Genomic DNA, 20,710 nt, shown 5'->3' on the forward strand with positions numbered 1-20,710 from the left:
CTTCACATAGTACTTTTTCAAAGCTTTAAATCAGAGGCAAAACACAAAATAAAAATCAAAACTGAGGAAGACAGTAAATATCAGCACAGCTTTAGTTAACTAGCTGTACATCAGCTAGAGTACAGTACAAAACATTTGCTGAGATTCAAGACACAAGAGTTATGAACTAAACCTCCATTTTTCATATCATTAATAGCACTTTTTTAAAAATAGTAAATGTGTAATACAGGGATTGTAGTTTCAAATCAGATACAATCAAGCAAGTGATGATTAATGCACATGTTAATGTAGAAAGACTCACTGGTTTTAAGATACTGATGGACAGTTCATTATGATTACAGTAATTAAACCTCTTACTCTAGTCCATGAGCCAGTTGACAGTCTTCACAAATGTACCTTGCAACAAATGAAACTGGTTCTTGCCACTTTCATCCACAACTACAGAACAATTTGAAGGAAAAATACCCGATCAGGGAGCTGCTGTCCATCACAGCTCACACAGATTAGAGTCACAAGATTTTCTTTCACATGCCCTGCAAACTTCCGAGTACTAGCATGTTTTTACTTAAAATGATGATGCATGCACAAAATCTGCTTTGCATGCAATGTTGGCAATACTCATGAGATGAACAAAATACTGATCTGTAAAATTTGTAGCATAGTATTCATGTCACAATGTTTTATACATTGTTTGGAAAAAAGTATGAATTTTCTCCAGGTACAGAGAGTTCTTTGAATTTCAGAAACTAACATTAAATATTACACTGCACTTAAAAACCCCTGGGATTATTAAAAAAAACCCAAAGAGATCAGTGTCTTCTGAACTCAAAGCTTGTCAATTAAAACTGGAAGATATTTTAAAGCACTCTCAGTCATTTACAAAACCCATCCTATGGAAATAAGAGCAATCAAGAAATATTAGAGATCTTTTTAAAGATGACTCTTCCTGGTATTTTTCCTTATGGAAAGCAAACTGTACTTTAAGAAACAGTTAAACGTATTAGCGACGTGCAATACCGTCACATTACCAAAAGTCTCTCCAGAGGAGATACCAAAAATTAGCCAATTCTAACAAATTAGAAGATAACTTGAAGCATAAAGTAGGTTAATTACAAGACATCCACATAAAGGAGCGGGGACTTAGCACTCTTACATACAAGAGAGCAAGTCCCATGCTTACATGCTGATACTGAAAGATCCCAACAGGAAAAAAAACACAATACGATGGTTAGGTCAAACTTACCCACTCAAGTTGTAACACTGAGGAGACAGGCAAAAGGGTAGGAACTAAGTTTAACAGCAACATATTATTTGGAGAAGATAATCTAGATAAATAGTTACCACATTCCATCATAATACCGATTTTTCTGCATTGTACATTTGCCAAGGACTGGGAATGCAACCTACACAAGCAGCATAGCTTCAGTGACTTCATCCAGTGACAAAAGTAATGTTTAGGACTTTGCCACCTCTGCCCCCCTACCACGTGAACAAGCATCCTTTAGCTGAAGGTCTTACTTTAATAGGACGGATAGGATTGGTAGGTGATAGTCCCCACGTGTGCGTGAAGTACAGTTGTATTTTACATAATATCAAAATAAGTTCACGAGGCCCTTTCATTACAATTGGCATAATATGCTAACATTACCTTGTCAAATGCAGTTTTCCTTTTAAGAAACCCACTAGTGAAACTGCCATTTCAGTGGAAGAACCAAGGTGAACTGCATTCATGTTGACACGAAGTCATATCCCCAAGACAGCAGTAGTCTTTAAATAGTCAAACTGCCAAAGAAACACCATTTGTCACCAAAGTACTTTAAATTCTTGTGAAAGTCTCTGGCATCTTGTTAGAAAGTGTTTGCTATAACAGCATTCTGCATCAGACAGATTACCCTATTAGCGCTGCATTACTGTCAACATTAAAAGACAAAAAGGTCGTAAGTGCAGGACCAACCAGAAGAAAACGTCCAGTTTGGAAACCTCTCCAGTAAGGCATAGAGTTGAGGTGACTTTTGATCTTCCCCAAAAAAGTAATGTGCTGCTATGGCGAGGGAGACTATTCCATCAGAATGCTTTTCTGGGGCCTGAAAGTGAGAAAAGGGCGACACAGTCTTTATAACTGTTTATGGCTTTTAAACATAAGATCAATCCAGATATACTTTTCTACAGACTTGATATCTATGCAACAAACTTCATCCTGCAGCTTTTTGTCCTATATGTTAAAACACTTCCTGTCTTCAAACATACCAGTCTGATTACATGATGAGTTCAATATGAATTGAACTTGCAACTAGGTATTCAGGTCACAGTGCCTCTGACATTACATAGCTTGCATGTGCTCCAACTTCAAAGTTTGTATCTGTTAATTTTGCTGACAAATCAAGACATGGACTCCAACACAGTATTTATACTGATCCTTCTATTGTGATCCTTAGGATGAAAAGGCTTTTCTGCCTAGCTTTGCCACTATCAATCTTGCAAAGCTCATCACACTGCAGATTCCTGTCTGCCTTTATCAAATACCCTCAGAGAATTATTTGGTTAAGTGTTTACATTGCCTGATCCAGGAAGAAACAAGGGACTTCCTGAACTTTCAAAGGTTTTTGTAATATTTACTCAAAGAATAAGACACTGTTAAACCTGTAATAAAAAAACATATAGATCTGCAAAAAGTTCTTCACTGGCAAGTTAACAGAGTAGGGAAGTCATAAATCCCACTGGAACAGCAATGCTGGAAGCCTTGCTTCCAACTGAAAATAATGTACAAGAAAATTTAGAAAACAAAGCTTTTACAACTCTATTCAGCTTCAAGACAGGTAGGTTTCCCACCAAGGACTCCCTCTAATTTCCCCAAACCAACCAAACAAAATACATCAAAAGGAAACTACTCACAATAGGAAAAAGAACTCTGAAATAACAGTAATAAAGATAAAACTTCAAGAACTATAAGATTAAGATCAGAGAAATCCAAACTTACAACCTAAGACCACGGAGACACGGAAAATATTCTCCCTTTGGCTGTTTGGCAAGTTAGTGGACTAAGCATCAAAAATATATGTGAGCTGATATATAAAGCTGAGGGAGAAATTAAAAGAGGGAAGCTAGAATTAGGATCTGTCAAATAAAGCAAAGCTTAAGAAAGTTATTATAACATTTTTCACATAAGAACGCAGAAATGGTGACAAGAGGGCAGACCAAGGGATTGCTGCATTTCCAGCAGCAGCATACTCACTGTCAGTTCTACCCAGAAGTGCCACGGTGTAGCCTGCAGCCCATGGGAGTAAAACACAAAATAGTCTCCTCCTAAGCTAGCAACTGGTATACCATCCCCGAGAGACCAGGTGGACAGAACCGACCCTTCATGTGGCCGAACATAGAGAGACATGTGACTTGGACCTGCAGAGACAGGGATATGTATCTAGATGTATCAACAGGTGGAGGTAGAAGAACCATCTATTTTCCTGTGTAGTAGCATGTTATCTATGTATTACTATTGCTGTCTTTCACAACATGATGCAATTGTCTTGTGTACAGAAGAAGCTTCAATTATTTCTAAGTGGTGAGATAAATGAGATGATGATGTAGGAGAGGGACAGAGCTATAAAATCGACTTTAAGAAAGGACTTGGTATAAAAAGATCAAGGCTTACTCAAAATAGACAAGGTTATCAGTACCCCAAATAACAACTGTAACACAACACCCACAGCTTCTAGCGTGTTATGAAACTGAATTAATTCATGCTAATCTCACAAAGCTCACTATCTTGGGAATGGCATTAGAACCTGCAGTACTGGAGTCAAAACCTGATTTGTTATCGGCATAAAAATAAACACAAATCACAAACCAGAAGCTTCAGTCACTCACCAGATACTTCAAAGCTTAACCTCACAGAGTTCCAAGGCATCAGCTCCTTGGACAGAACTTTAAAGTGAAGGGGGCTTCTTGGAAAAATTTCTGGAGCAGGAAGATACCAGTTTTTCCTGTTGAAAAAAACAAAACCAAAACCCCAAACTTTTTAACATATTCTCAATGCAACACTCAGAGGTACTAAATATGAGAAGCCAAGAAGTTTTTGTACAGCATAGCTGACTGTGTGCTTACTAAATGAAATATTCAAAAGTTACTGACCTTAGCAGAAGGCAGGTAAAATTAGCATCTTATGGCCAGACAAATATTTAAAGTGCATATTAATAGAAAAACAGTCACCTCTATGTTCATTACCTTCATCCGCCTTAATTTACAAAACAGTAAAATAAGTAAAAATATTTGCCTCTTCAAATTGCTACACTTTTTGCTCAGAAGATTCTTGGGGTATGAGAAATAGTCACAGCAGCTTGTTATCTTCCATGGAGACCAGCTACTTTAGACTTCCTCTGCTGTCAGCTGGGGTGAGGCAGGGAAGAAGGGAAGAGACATACATACTCCTACTCTGAATTGCCCTTTGGAAGGCTGCCCCCTTCACCTTTTTTTCCACTGGTGCTGACATTGATTTTCCACACATCAACTTCTACAGCTCCTGCAGCAGACCCAGCAATCTCTTGCAGAGATTCTGGCAGAAGACACTGCACCTAGACAGAAGTTTGTGTGTCTTCTGAAGTGGAAGGATTATTTACTTTTAGACCAAGATTAGCCTTACTTTTTCTTCCCTTACATAAGCAAGATTGCATAAATGACCAATGTGCTTTGGCAGTAAGCGCTCAAGTGAAGCTGTGTTCACACCAACCGGAACATGAAATGCACTGGCAGAATCCAAGGAAGGCCACAGAAAGGAGCGTGCTCCTCGCATGCAGTTCTAATGGTGTCGTTGATTTCAGGTACATGGGGAGTTATGTGAGATATCCCATTATAATCAAATCCATTAATCCATATACCAGAGTCACTTTTAACCACATTTCCATCTACATCATGAAATCTTCTACTCGTGTGCTAGAGGGGGGGGGGGCGGGGGGAGGAAAAAGACACAGAGAAAGATGATGGAGCCTGCGCAGTTCAGAAGAGTCAGAAGTGATTCTGAAATATCTCCGTGTCAATCCTTAAGGTCTACTCAATTTTCAGTACGCACTGAACACATCTCTGAGTATTTATGAATATATAGAGAGAATTACTCAGATAAAAGAAACATACCATAAAAATACCTATGTTCAAAAGATGACTGTGCCTGTAAGTATTCGCTCATCTCCTATCACATTCACTTTTTAAATTATCATTGCTTACTCAACTCTCCCACTTCAAACCCCCTAAAAAAAGCCTGCTCCTCTGACAGATAACCTGAACACAGAGATTGACCATGGGAAACATTAGCAATTCTTTCAAATCCAGGAATAATTGTTAGAGCTTTCAAACCAAGCAAGAAAGGGAAGGTTATTCTTTTGAGGGCAGGTGGGGTGGGGGGTTAAGCTTTGAAAAAAACAAACACTCTTGCAACCAACAGAGGCAATATGATATGCAAGGCTTTTCTTACCTGGAGAAAGACTCGCTTAGGCTTTGGATTAGCCGCATCAGAACTGTAAGGAAAGAAGATTCCACTACAAACGAGAATCAGAGTGACTACAAACACAGCAGTTAGAGTTATTAGCGTCGTTTTTGTACTTTTGACAAGGTAAATGAAGTTAATCTAGAGAATAAAAAGACAGCCCAGTTATAAAACTGCAAGATTTAAGAAATATGACGCTACTCGTATAACTCTAAAATCCAGCTACGGAACTGAAAGTACATTAAAAATATACCATTGGAAGTACTACCTGACACAAGACATTTCTTAGTAATCTCAGTATTTATAACCAAAATGAATAACGTGAGTACTTCCTGGAGCTTTCAATGGTTTCCTGTTTTTTAAAACATCTGCCAACAAAAACTCAGAACCTTTGTGGCAAGGGCAGCAGACAAAAAAAAACCTCCAAGAAATTTTCTTAAGTGTAGTATATGTATTGTTCAGCTACATACTATACTTCACCTGAAATGAATATCTGTTCAAACTCCAGCATTAAATTGCATATTTTACACCAATCTTTACTACATCATCATAGAGCAGATATATCTTTGTAACCCATTTCAATGACTTTTCTTTGACTAACACAAAACATGGAATCTTTGACATGTTTCCTATAAGTTTCCCTTAACACTTAAGATATTGTCAAATGATCATTAACTTCAAGTATTAATTTAGAAAAACATTGATTCTAAACTCTAGAGAAAGTTTAAATGTTTTAAACATTTACAAATTCTACTTACAAAATAGGATGACAGAATCATAGTGATGACCACAATAAATCCTGCCAACACCACATCTGGTAGAATTTCGGAACCACTTCGTCCCATAATAGGTGTAAACATTTCAAATACAGTCCAACTAAGATACATCATATACAGATACGGAACAAACATTCCGAGCATGTACACCATGACAAACTTCATTGTGGCACCTATAAGGGACACAAAAAAACAAAAGACAAAAAAATCGTAAAAGCTTAAAAGGACATAAACACACAGCTTTACTAATATATCCATATACTGCTGCAAGGTCCCATACACAATACTGGTCCTCACCCCTTACACGGATATAAAAAGGGGATCTCATTTTACATGGCCAATGCCAATGTAACTCTTCCAAAAACACCCCAAAACAATTCTTGTATTACAAAAAAAAATTTAAACAGGTGTTCTGTTCCAAACACTGTTTAAATATTACAGTATTTTTTAACAACCTTTACTGTCCATCAAAGTATCTGATCACTGAATAACCTCACATAGTATTGTTCTTTTTAGCTTGAGACACAGTAAGTTTTTCAGGTTTTTTTGTTGTTTGTTTTTTTTTTTTTTTTGAAGAGCTTCTCCATACTTTCAAACTGTCCTTAGTTCATGAACACCTTTCCTTGTTACAAAAACGTCACATGGTTACTTTGACTATTCAGATTCGAAGTTTGGGATTTCTTTTGCTTAAACAACAGTTTGGAGGAAAACATTCAATATCCAATAGTAGGGGCAGAGGTTTTGGAATACAACCTCCCCCCTCAAAATTCATACCTTTTTGGCTGAATTCTTTATGGATCATCAGTTTAGCAAGTAAAGGAAATGCTACCCATAACGTGCAAATGAATGCTGAACAAAGGCCCATCTGAGTAACCACAGTCAATGTTATAGACCAAATCATCAATGAGGCATCAAAAAAAATATCTCCCAGGTACTGCTCATTCATATTCTGTAACAAAAAAAGCAAATACACTCATTACTGAGCATATTCCATGTATCACATCTCATGATAACACACAGAAAAAATCCTTATTTCTTGTATATAATTGTTTTCCCTGGACAAAACAATTTTGACAAGCATCATCTCACCATTTTCTTACCATTTAGAGTTATCCATGACAGTATACTTTTTTTTTTTTTTTCATTTTTTACATCTGCTCTGACATAGCTTCAAAAAGAGATTACAGGGGCTGGGGTGAAGGGAGGAAGGGAATGTACAAATTACAACACCAAGAAGATGGAAGGCTAATGTTTCAGGTACACAGGCAAATAAGGCCTTTTTATAAAAAGCATTGGTATTTGTGAAGTATATAAAAAAGTTATGCAGTACTTATGTGTGAAAAAATTATCTGTATCTCCTGCAATTCTAAGCCTGTTTTTGAACAGTACCTGTTGATACACTTCTTATACAAGCTCAGTTACTAGTCCACAGCTGTCACTGTCATGGGTCAGGTAATACTAGATACCTTTTCAAAAAGGAAGGAAGTTTAACCTTCAAAAATGTAATTTGGTTTTGTGGGCTTTTTTTAGGTTACATGGGCAATGCTACAGTGTTTGTAGTGCAAGATTCTTAACTGTGAAACCTGCTAGCAGCAAGAACAACTGCTTGCGTGAACAACGGCTATCAAAAAGCGTGTAGTTCAGTTTCAGGCTGAGTAGGAAAAAAAAAAGGGGGGGGGGGAAGAAACATATGAGTTGCCAAACCTACTTCAAAACAAAAAGCTTATTAATTCACAACAGAAAACACCAAGGCATTGCCTGTGATAGCCAAGAAAGAGATTAGCTTCCAAAATTTTTATGCAACTCTTTAAGTACAATGTAAGTTACAGAGGCAGCATAAACTGTATGGTGTATTGCAAACTGCAGCATGCAAGAAAATTAAGAGACTCATGACATCAAGTTGGTTGATCTGATCAGACAATCAGCAAGCAAGAAGTAAATCCAGGGCCTGGAACGGCTGAACTGTTATCAAAGTATGGTCTCCCATCAACTCTTCCAAAAGACTAGAAAATGGGAATATCACATCTCTTTTATAATTGGCTCATCTTTTCCACAAAAGGACACCACCATATATATATACCAGTTAACATTCCCCTCCCCCAAACAATTTAAAAAAAAACACTTCCAGGTAATGACATGATGGATCCACCCAAACTTTCCATACAATCAAATTTCAGTAAATTCTTAAAACTTCTTCACATCCAAGGATGAAGCTGGATTTGGCTGACATCTTATGTTTCCTAAATTCTCTTGCCCAAAGCTTGTACAAATGGCAGAGAAGATAAGTAACAGCAAGCTGAACAACTGAATACTACTGCGCCTAAAACCTAAACCTAACAGGCTCAAGCAGTCAGCTTCTGCCCTGGAAGAGCATCATCTGTCAGATACCTCAAGGCACAACCTCACAGCCCTATTTGTTTTTAATATAAAATCATTAAACTATCATCTAAACATATGGGACTGTTGTGAGCTACAATTATGCCATTACTACGCAAGTAGAATCACGTTGGTTAGTCCATAAAAAAGAATTCTAAGCAAAAAAGGTAGATAGACAGTAATCATGACGAATGACAGCAATGGAAAGGTAACACCACCGAATCCTCACCGAGCCTTGCAGGGGCCTAAATGACCTTTACCTGTTGTAGAAAAGAGCATGGACTATCAAGAGCTCTGTTCCATCTCCAGCTGTGGTCAAAACAACTAACAATCAGAATGATCATAGAAGGATGGATGACCACTCAAAATTTTTACAACAGCTTCATTTAGAAAGCTCTGTACAGCACAGATTACTGTATTGGAAGAGGGCACGACAGAACTAGAAATTCTGACAGATGTAAGAAAAAAAGCTCTCAAATGAACCACCTGAAAAAAAATCATATTATTTGCTTAGAATGTTAGAAATACAAATGACATCACCAAAACATGCATAATAAAAGAACAGAATAAAACAGAGAGAACTGGAATTCCAAGTTTCACAACAAAATGTAAATGATAAATCAGAATAAGTAAAGAATAAAAATACTAAAAGATACATAAGGAGGTACTGTACCAAAATAAACTATTAAATTTAGGGAACCTGTCATGGAAGTACATTCAGAGGCAACAATGTGGTAAGATTCAAAGAACGTTCCAGTATATATGTAGATTCTGTAATTATCATCAAAAACATTGAAAAGTATCAAAACCCCTAAATTCTCCAGCTGTTGCTCTGCGCGCTTATCACTGAAGTGATGGCAGGAAGGCAAGGTGCAGATAGAGAAAGAAACAGTACCTTACACTGTATTCTACCAGGTTTTTGCCCTTTTTTCTGAAGCAGCTCCTGAAGGTCATTAGCAAGGAGAAAGCCTTAAATCACAAAGCTCTTAACTCTCTGATTTAGTAGAGCCATCCCCACGCTTAGATGTAGCAATTTTTACAGCAACATTTTAAATACTTCTGTCCAATACAGAAAACCTTTTGCATCTTTTTAATCAACTAAAAAATTAAGTCTTCCACAGATTAAACACTACATTACCCTTCAACATTAGCAATGAAGTCAAGCTTACCTTGAGGAAGAACTTCTTGGCTAGTGTATGCACAAGAACAAGATTAGCTGCAGCTGCAGTGCCATACAGAAACACGGAAACATAGAAATGGGTGTACCAAGAAAGAGATCGTCCAATGACAGAGATGAACACTGCCACTATAAGGACTGTCACCAGTGTGCAGACCCAACTTATCAGTGTTACGCCGAATGCAGTAGAGAATTTCTTCAGGTTATGAATAGCTATGAAGAAGAAAGAAGATTGATTCAACAGTCATGTATTCTACTCCAGACTATCACCAAGACTGTAGTTTACCCCACTGTATAATTGCTTTAATGACCAAAGTAAAATTGCATGAGGAGTCCACTCTGAAGATTTCTTAACAGCATAGTCTAAATCACTTAGCCTATTTCTTTGCAAGTCTTTTTGCAGTCTTCCCTGCTGCAAGATTTATTCCCAGAGTAATAGTGTATTTTGCAGATTACCATGTTCCCGATAGTAAAAATTTCTCTAGGGCACCAGTGGAGCCACGTCTCAAAAAAAAAAAAAAAGTTGGACTAGCTTTTCTTGTAACTTTCTTACTCCAGAAAAAGTTTGCTGTATTTTGGGGTGGGGGAGGCAGGTTGGCAGGTTTTTTTGGTTTGATTTTTTTTTTTTAGAGAGGTATGCTCCTACACATACCCTAAAAGGTCTAACTAGAAGATTTAAGTTGTTTTACACCCTTTCTTAAGCTTTGCTGTCTTTTTCCCATTTGTTGTTTACTTATTTGCTCCTGCCTATGGACAGGTGTTAAAGAAGGAACTCTGAAGCCCTACCTGTGCTACCAGAACAATGAGTTTATATAGATACTAAGAAAGTTTTGGTGTTTGTTTTCCATTTTTAGATCTTTAAATGATTTACTTTTCATGAAAGCATAAGAGATGTAATCATGATTCATAAATGCTAGACATCTAGGCCTATTACAATCTGTCTTCATCAGAATTATTCACAGTTGATTTAAAAAACACAAAGCATCTCCTATGTTATGCTGCACACCTAAAATTTATTTCTGAAGTTTATCTAAAAAGATGCCTTAATCATCTGAATACTTCTCCATCTACTAACTGCTGTTCATTAAAGAGTAATATGATTGATTTTTTTTTTTTTTAACAACTAGGCTTACCTCTAGTTTTGGGCTGTAATACTTTCTTGCTTAAATAAAGAAAAGCAATTGCTGCTGTAATATAGTTCATGATGGTGCCAACACGAGCAGGATAAGCCAGGACAAATAAACCAAGTACATCAAAGAACACAACATTTCCATGTCGATACTCAAAAGATTTAGCCAACTTATCTGATGTTGCTAGGTATTTTAGGACACCTAGAATATTGTCACCTATTAAAAAAGCAGATACATAACTACATCAGGGTTGATGAATTAGTACACAGCATTCTTTAAAATACAAGTGTTCTTAAAAATAAAACTGTATTGAAATATCCTCAAAGACATGAATATACAACTGATGATTCTGAAATAGGTATTCCATGGTATGCACAGCATACTATTTTCATGAGTTAATCTATACAGCTGTCACTAAAATAAGTATACTTGGGAAGCTTCATGTATTTAAACACTGTTGCAATGAAGGGAGTAATCAAGCTTCCAGCCCATAAGCCCTTCTTCAGGTCTGATATTAAGGCACCGGACTTCAAGACTAACCCATAGATGAGTTTGTAATTTCCTAACTTAATCCTCTTCTCCTTGCCACTAGTAACACCTCCATGTTTCAGTGACTGTGCATGATGTGCCTTTCTTTCCCTAGATGACTTTAAGGTAGGAGACAAGGAGATTATTTTCCTTTGTGGCCTACAGGTATCAACAACCTTTTCCTTTCTCCCAGTACAGCCAAAACACATGTAATCGAAACAATTGTTCTCAACTTTCATTTTGCTTTTGCTTGATGCGTAAAAGTGCTTACTGGCCAAAAAGTTTGTCTTTTTTTTTTTTTTTTAGCTGTGATATGTTTAGCAAGAGATGTTCTATGTAACTACCATGACCAGTACAATCACCTGTCCAACAGGAATTTAGAAGTGTTACTGTCTTGCAACTGCATTGGCACAAGAAAGCATTTAAAACTCTTATTCATGTTGGTCATCTAAGCTGGCTTCTGTATAAGCTTAATCAGGGAAATGGTCAAAATCCTGCAGGCATTTAGGATTACGTTAATTCTTCCTGCAAAACTAAAGGTCTTACTGTAATTTTCTTTACTGCAGTATGTCAAATAGCCTGCTATGAGCACAACCTGTTAGTAGAAAATAAATCCTGTTTATCCACAGTCTGTGTGCTACCACAGAAATTTGACTGAGATATATTCTACAAGAGAAAAACTCTGTTGGCAGATCAGTCACTATGCCACCAACATAACCATAAATTTCTCATGATGAACATGAATCAATAAGGGGACTTACTGAGAGAAAACAAACACAGAACACTAAACAATCAGGTATCAACGGCTAGATTATAACCTTAACTAGATTCCACAGTTACTTTCAAATGAACATCACTGGATGCTGATAAAGTTTTTCTTCTCAAGTTGACAAAATACTTCCTTTGTATTTGAAAGACATGCATTCAGTTAATTCTTTGTTCTTTAGAACATGTCTAGCATGTTCTAAATGTGTAATTAAAATTACGAATTTCTTGCGATGGTAGTCTTACAGCAAAATGAAAAAGCAGCTACAACACTGCTCTTCAGTAAATTACCAAATTCTTGAAATACCAACCTGCTCTCTGAATGGAATCTGTTAAAATTCTGTCTGATGTGTCATATTCTGTATGATAAATATAGCCATTTTCAATAAAAGCCAAATCTATTCCTACAGAGAGAGAAAAAGCATGTTTGAAATTACGTAAACCTAAAACCTCAAAACATGTGAAAGCCTCAGATATCTTTCACCAAAAACATTGTTCTACTTTGTAGCCCACTCACTATCCTTAAAAATGAACAAAATAGTCTGCTTTGTAGAAGGAAGACTAACAAGGATTCCATGTTGTCGTGCTTTAAGCCCAGCCAGCAACTAGGCCCCACGTAGCCACTTGCTCACTCCCCCTCCACCCAGTGGGATGGGGAGGAGAATCAGAAAGAAAAAATAAACCGTTGGTTAAGAATGATTTAATAACTAAAGTAAAATAAAATGTAATACTAACAATACTAACAACAACAACAATAATAATAATAATGCAAAGGAATGTAACAAAAAAACCCCCAAACAAAACAAAACAAAAAAAAAACCCAGGACAAGTGATGCACAATGCAATTGCTCACCACCTACTGACCAATGCCCAAGCAGCAATCCACAGGTGGTGAGCAATTGCATTGTGCATCACTTGTCTTTTCTTGGAGTGTTTTTCTGTGTTATTTCCTTTCTATTACAATTATTATTATATTTTTTATTAGTAATATTACATTTTATTTTACTTTGGTTGTTAAATTGTTCTTATCTCAATCAATGAGTTTTACTTTTTTTTTTGATTCTCTTCTCCATCCCATTGAAGTGTGGGGCGGGGTGGGGGTGGGGAATAGAGTGAGTGAGCAGCTGCATGGTGACAAGTTGCTGTGTGGGCTTAAACCACAACACACATGTATTTAAAAAAGAACACTTTAAAACATTTTAAAATATCTGTCCTTTCTAATGTATTGATTTGCATGACATCTGTACACAAACTCATCTCTACTGGAGAAACACATGAAAATTCTTAATCATCTCAGCTTCAGAAAAGATGCACAAGGTGCTTTCCAAACATTTACTAGTAAATAGAGATCCACACTGTAAAGTAAGTAAAAGCAGCACTTTCAAACTATATGAACACCTTCTCAAAATACCAGGTATGTTCTTTTTACATCTAACTTGTAAACAGCTTTTCAACTAGCCAGTCTGAGAACTCTTAAATTATAAGTCCAACTAATTTGTAAAAACAAACAAAAATATTTACAAAAAAAAAGGTTTTCTACAAAATCAGTTATACATTCAGTGTATCCCAAACACACACCACCTCAGCTGCACATGCAAAAAGCTGCTGTCTGCAATCTGAATCCCCACAGTTTTGCAGAGGTTTAACAAATCACTCCTCAATTCTACCAGTAGACAACGAGGAACAAACTACTTCTTTTAACTCAATTGTTCTATTTCTATTTGTCTAGAAAAAACAGAGTTCAGTGAGAATTCATTTATGATCCAGGTACAATTCTGAACAAATAAAGAACACATTGTACAAAATCAGCTGCTTTATTTTCAAGCTAGAAGCACACTTTGGAACAGTTCAGAATATACCAACATGTTTTGTTCCAATAATCAATTCAGAAATATCACTTTTCTTGAAAGTGACTCCAATGACCACCTGTGCCAGACAGCAAGGATTTTACAGAAGTCTACACTCCTTTGAATTGTGTTTGCATTGTGTGTACCACATTTTTTCCCCACTGGTCATTCTCTGCAGAATGGATAGCAAACTGTAAACAGATTAGCAAAACCAGTAACTGCTGTCCTGTTTGATTATGACAAAAAAAAAAGTAACAAAAATGCATTAATTACTACATTTCTGTCTTTAAAAAAGATGATTATGGTTTATCCATTAGGTACAGACATTTAATTCTTGCAAGCAGGTTATTGGCACCATTACCAAAATGTTTCAAAACAGAATATTTAACAGCATACTGTTAATTCATGCAGTGTTTTCCTGATTTTGAGGAAACTTTTCTACCATGTAGTTTCTTTCTGGAAAACAACAGTCTCCAAAAAAAAATCCTTAATAACCTACATGACAAACCAAATCTAAAGGCTCTTGCCTCAGCAAAAAAGCAGGAAAATTTGCTCCCAAACTGAAAGACAAACCAAATTTGAGGACGTTCACATAGTGAACTATAGAAAGGTCTCCTTGTTATAAACTTAAGATAAATGGCTGCATAATGCACATTGACATGCCTTGTGATAACATACCTGGAACATTGCCAAAGTCCCTGTAGATACGGAAGTCTGTATCTGCTGGGATAATGCCACTCTGAAATATTTCCTGTGCCACCACAGAGGCAAAGGGATGTTTGGCTGCAACTACGTATGCTTGTACCAACCAAGGATTCTCAGGTCCTAAGAAAAGATGAGCAGAAATTCCACAATAACCACTTTTTGAACTTCAGTGACGGTATCTATCTTTACGGTAACAAATAAATAATGCAAAGGAACTACTAGAGTTTTAACTCTGTTGCCCCACAGGGTATATACTAACTGCATTTGTGTCAGCTGAATGACTCATACTTGAGAGAAAGAATCAGTTACACTTGGGGTGTGGGGTGGAAAGCACTGATACCTGGAGTGTTCATTGGCAGAGTATATAAGCCATCTCTCAAAAAAGACCCAGCACTAATGAAGAAGTCACAACCTTTGGCAGAGTTTCCAATTTATCATCTATGTATCACACCTCAAAATTGTTGTTTAGAGAAAAGTCTCTCCACTAAAGCGTTCAGTGCAAGTAAACAATTAAGCGGCTCCAGCAGTAGATGGAAGCCTGCAGTCCAACTAGGATGGAGCAGAAGTTTAACTGTAGCCTACAAAACGCAGAAGTTTTGCTGCTTCCTGAGCAGCAGATGGAGTTCTAATGCCAACAACTCCCTGCATAGATTTTGAAAGAGCTGCTGTGAAAATTAAATAAAGCATATGAAATATAAGTATGCAAGACATACAAGATATCCAAATCTGTTTTTCTCCTTACTACCTTGATGTAAAAGGTAAATACAACTTCTGTAATTCTGTTCTACACAGGCTTCCCACCTATGAGGCAACTTCTGTGGCAGTGCTTTAGCCTACAAGTATATAAAGATGGAGAGCAACTTATTTGCCACACAGGGCTGGGAGAGAGGCACAGAGGTTCTCCTGTCTGTTGCTTATGAGTCACTTTCAATACTCCTTCAAGTCTACATTGTTTATTATCAAATTATCCTAGTGTAGAAACTGGACACATTGCAAGCTCATACCTGTTTGAAAAACAAGTTCTTTTCCTCCTACACCTGCTGCCTCCAGGTTAATAAAAGCTCTAATTGACTTGGCCCACTCATGTTGTGTAATGAAGCCATGACTAGCCTTGATGGGAAAACAAAAAAAAATGTAGGTCAAATATCTTCCAGACCAGCCTAAATGTTATTTTCCATCACATATGATCATAACTCAAGATTGGACAAGGCAGCCAGATCACTTACAACACAAACAGATGCAGAAAATCCAAGTCTTCTAATTAAATTAATATGGACAATATTCTTAATATAAGTATATTTTTCCCTTTGAAATCAAATACATTTTCCTCAGAATGTTAAGACTGGCATTTAACTGTATTTCAACAGATTAAATACAAGCCATATCTGCAGTTACTCTTTGCTTTGCCAGAGTCTTAATACACAGCTTTGAGATATATTTTGTAATTCTGGCATATTCTCACCTGCAAAATATTTTCTTCTGCACCATTAAATAAGAATATGACAGCATGCTGCAGGGGCTCTGATGATTTTGAAAGTGTGTTGAGTATTTCAAGCATCACTGCACAGCTAACAGCATCATCACTGGCACCTTAAAATAATCAGCAGAATAGTATGGCTTACAACAAACACACAGAACTGCAACAAAGACCAGAGAAGATAATCTGAGGTACAATTATGCCAAGCTTTCGTACATTTTCTGCTACTGCTTGTACCCTGTGTCTATACTAGTTAAAAGCAATGACAGACAGAAAAATAATGCTCAAAAGTTGAGCAAGTGAAGTACAAGATACCAGATCCAATACTACTGCTCAAGCAAAGCAGACTAACTAGGTTACTAAGCAAGCAAAGTGATCATTATCTATTTTTCTAAGAACAATACAAATAAAGAAGGAATTAATTTTCACTTACAGCATACTCAAATTTAAAAAAATAAACATTCCCACACAAGTCTCCCTAAAGCATTCTACGCTGTTACAATGCATTCAATAAGTGGACAAAACCTCAAAGTAACACAAGGCCAAGACTGCAAAGTAAAGCAAACGAAACACCAGAATTCACACCTTTACACATTCTTAAAATGAAAGTATACATAATAATACAGTATTTTCATGACCAGATGCTTTCTACCACCCTTCTTTATTTGCAGAAAACCCCTTTTGCTCTGAGCTCAGTAGTCTGTTCTCTTCGAGTTCCTCATCCAACACTATTCTAGACTTACTCTCACTTCCTCACACCTCCTCCCATGCCCCACCACTTTTTTTATCTTGATTAAGCACCCATCTTTCAGCCAAGGTCACCCATTGCTCCATGTCCCTCACTTTGGTGCAAGCTGTAGCATCTCCCTACCCCACTCTAATCAATAACATTTAGAAGCAAACAGAGAAATTTAATCTCATTCCTTCAGGCCTGGGTTGCATATATAATGCTGATGTACATTGAGATGACGACAGTGTGGTCAGGCCTCAGCACGCAATTAGGACAGACTTGTTAGCTGCTAAAACTGTTTAATTTACACATAAAACCCCAGCTTTTCCAAAGCTTGTAACTTGGCAGAATTTAGACATATCTGCCCCTTCCATGAAAAGGGCATATTCCCCATACAAATCTCAGTCTAAATTTTAGCCTTAGCTTATTGTATGGAAGTACTTTAGAATAAATAAATAAAACCAAAATCTTTCCAATACACTGTTCTCTGATCTATTTCTCAGAAATTAATTACTTGTTCTGCCAAAAGCTTTCCAAAAAGCCCCCGCCAAACATCTGATTTAAAGCCCTGATTATATTGCCACCCGAATTTATCAGTAGTCTACTCTTGGCCACACTGAGTTCTTTTATCTAATTTATGCTGTGTTGAGAACTCAGCAGACAAGCGATTATAGTTTTCAGCGAGACTAATCACTTATCTGCCTTGCTGTGAAGCTAAGAAAAACAAGTTATTGGCTTCAACAAACATACAGATTTACATCTGAGTAAAGCAGCCATGTAGCCATAGACTATGACACAAGCTCAAAGAGAAAGTTATCATCCTCAAATACTTCATATACGGCAAAACTGATGGGAGATTAATAATAAAACCATGTTATCAGCTATATCTGCGATGATAATTTTAAGGATGTTTCTGCTTTCAAGTTTATTAGAAAAGAATCAAATAGGCCGTAAAAATTAGTACCATTAGAACAAGAGACATGTTTTAGAAATTTACTGTGTTTTTCCTTCACAAGGAACTCAAGCTTTCTAACACTGAAGCTCTAATGGTTTACTGAGTTTTACTTTACTCATTTCATATGCATAAGCATCAACAGCAGATTATGTTTTATTATCTGATTTTCAACTATATTACTCATTAACCACTGAGTCCTGATGATTCTGGTTAAATAACACATTTTTGAAAATCAAAAAAAATGTAAACAAATAACTTACAGAAATACAGAAGAATAGAAAACAAAAGGTTGTTGCTTAGGTTATGTGCAAGTTTCACACTAAGACAACAAAACACAGAGCAGTTCCTCACTGTTGTGGTAAAGGGCTAGGCTGCTTTCTGAATAAAGGCAAGCATACAGGCCGATTTCTAGCTCCTCCACAGATTTCTGTACAATCCTATAAAAATCCCTAAAATTTTTTGGCACCTCTGTGCAAGGTGGGTGAAATATTTTACTGTGAGAGTAACTATAAAGAAAGTAATTGATGTAAACATAATCCTGTGTTACAACCCATAGAAACATACACACAATTTACCTCGGGCATCACTTTAAAGGCAGTTTTCAATAATCATTGTATTATGCCTGTGAAGTACTCTAAGTCTAGGGAGCCATATTTAGACTATAAATACAGTAATTAGCATCTCTGAAGTTCCTAAATCACAGAGCATGTATAATAACCATGCGGTTATTAAGCTTCATTTGGAGACTCATCTTGCCTAAACATGACTGAGGAGAAAGAGAAGTTCTGTATACTATCTGTTGACAGAAAAGAGGCACAAAGAGTACAGCAAGTTTTTGTTTCTCTACCCAATACCCAACTGTTTTCTCAATAATGAAGGCTATTTGCATGTGCTCAAGAACAGAAGGTTTACCCCCCAAAATAAAATACCACGTGGGGTGTAAGTGAAGAAACTTCAGTAAAAGCTGTGCTGTTAGTGACTGAAATCTGTAGGTATTATTCAACCGCAATGACAGGCACACACACACCTGTAGCTGAGTGTTGCAATGAATGTTTTCCTGCAGTTTTCAGTTCCCTACCTTCCTGGCACTGTTAAAACCATGTATTTACAAAGCTGTTTACACCCTTGCTGCAATAATTATTTAACATGATTAGGTTTATAAAAATGCAGAGGGACAAGAATAAGAGACTACGCAACAGTGACGGTGAAAGTAGCAGCGAGAGAGATGTACACACTACCACGGCAACAGTACCTTAATCTTTGATCACTACAGTCTTTTGAGGCAGAAGCTTTGAATGCAGAAAGAAAAAAAAAATTGGCATCGCTTAAGGATATAACACTAAAAATTTGATATAAAGTACAATACCCGCAAAGGGAGGGGAAAACACAGACTGGTTAGTGGGAGTGGGAACATTCTCTGGCACAAAGCATCCTGTGAAAGGAAAGCCAGGATTAAATCACTACAGAAGTATGGAAAGACCTGAACAACAGGTGGAAGCAGCACACGAACCATATGCGTAAGCAGTGAATTACAAGGAAGTCAGATATAACCAAACTTTCTAGAAATCTAAATATAGTATCTTTAATTTGCTGCCTACCAGAAAGTAAGAGTGAAATCCTGACTTTCATAGGACCAACCTGTCACTCTAAATACTGAATCTCATGGAAATCAAGCAGACGAGTTGACACATGCAGTATTCTAGCATGTGGCTATAATGCTGCTTGATACGAGAAGACAGCGAGCCAAGCTCTGGGGCTCATGTAATATACAGAAAAACAGAATGAACATGTGGACCTACCTGGGGTATTCGGTACGGAATCAAAGTGACAATTGGATAACACTGCATGCTCAGCTCCATTTCGGGGTTCCAGCTTCACTATGACATTGGTTATATTTGCATAGTAACTAGTAAAGCCTCCTAAAAAGTCAATACTGAAGGAGCCGGTGGGCCTCTGTATGTCTACAGATATCTTGTGAGCATCTGTGCTTTCTCTTTCTATTGCCTGAATTTGTTCTAAGAGGTAGTTAACTGCAAGAACTTCATTTTCTGGACTTCCAACTGTTCTGGGCCCAATTGCCGTTATGTTGTCAAGATACCCCCTGTAAGAGACAAATTACACATTCAGCATCAACACGTTCAACATTTAGTAGGCAACTTATCTACAGCGGTAACGTTTTTGTACATTGTCGTATTTCAAAACTGACAGGAAGTGGAAGAGACTAAAGCCATCTGGAGATCACTGTAGTCAAGATGCCAAAGATCATTACGGTAACGGGCATACAGTACTGATCTTTACTCAGGGCTCCTCATCCTACCTATCACAATAATAAACCAAACTACCGGTTTCCTGTCTTGAACATATCAACGCAAAAAGAAACAAAAGGGTAAACGGAGAAGCTGAAGAATCACTCCTGAATAAGCACACTCTTAGCAAGATTTACACCAACTAAGAATCTGCAAAGAAACTTTCCCCTACGCCCAGCCCTTCATAATACGACGAGAGCACGCGCTGTTCGGTCAGCCCCAAAGGGCACCGCTAAGGGGCAGCCAGTACGAGACCTGGAGCCCTCACAACATTCTCACCTATGTTCCGCGAGTGCCCGAGCGGGCTCCGAGCTCTCGCCGAGGGCAGGGGAAGACCCCAGCGTTCCGCGAAGGACGGTAACCCAGCAGCTGACGGGAGAGGCCCGCACCGGCTCAGCCTCAGCCAGCCCGCCGGACTCCCACCCGCTGCGCCGACACCTCTAACGGGACGCCGCCGAGCCGGGA

General features: G+C 37.4%; 1 protein-coding gene across 1 annotated transcript in view; it reads right to left on the minus strand.

Annotated features, from left to right (window-relative positions):
• Positions 1–1,697: 1,697 nt before the first annotated feature.
• The window catches only part of ERMP1 (endoplasmic reticulum metallopeptidase 1), a 19,898-nt gene continuing 885 nt past the window's right edge, over positions 1,698–20,710 (minus strand). The window contains exons 2-16 of the mRNA XM_010586062.1: positions 20,525–20,685; positions 19,739–20,040; positions 16,240–16,367; positions 15,782–15,887; positions 14,751–14,897; positions 12,537–12,629; positions 10,936–11,148; positions 9,795–10,015; positions 7,024–7,198; positions 6,232–6,422; positions 5,462–5,614; positions 4,724–4,926; positions 3,865–3,980; positions 3,233–3,396; positions 1,698–2,084 (exon numbers count right to left, since the gene is read on the minus strand). Of these exons, the coding sequence (XP_010584364.1) occupies positions 1,920–2,084; positions 3,233–3,396; positions 3,865–3,980; positions 4,724–4,926; positions 5,462–5,614; positions 6,232–6,422; positions 7,024–7,198; positions 9,795–10,015; positions 10,936–11,148; positions 12,537–12,629; positions 14,751–14,897; positions 15,782–15,887; positions 16,240–16,367; positions 19,739–20,040; positions 20,525–20,685 (2,538 nt within the window). The 3' untranslated portion in view covers positions 1,698–1,919. The remainder of the gene's footprint in view (positions 2,085–3,232; positions 3,397–3,864; positions 3,981–4,723; positions 4,927–5,461; positions 5,615–6,231; positions 6,423–7,023; positions 7,199–9,794; positions 10,016–10,935; positions 11,149–12,536; positions 12,630–14,750; positions 14,898–15,781; positions 15,888–16,239; positions 16,368–19,738; positions 20,041–20,524; positions 20,686–20,710) is intronic.

This window comes from Haliaeetus leucocephalus, unplaced genomic scaffold (assembly GCF_000737465.1).
Source record: "Haliaeetus leucocephalus isolate CR32 unplaced genomic scaffold, Haliaeetus_leucocephalus-4.0 Scaffold139, whole genome shotgun sequence".
Classification (NCBI taxonomy): domain Eukaryota; kingdom Metazoa; phylum Chordata; class Aves; order Accipitriformes; family Accipitridae; genus Haliaeetus; species Haliaeetus leucocephalus.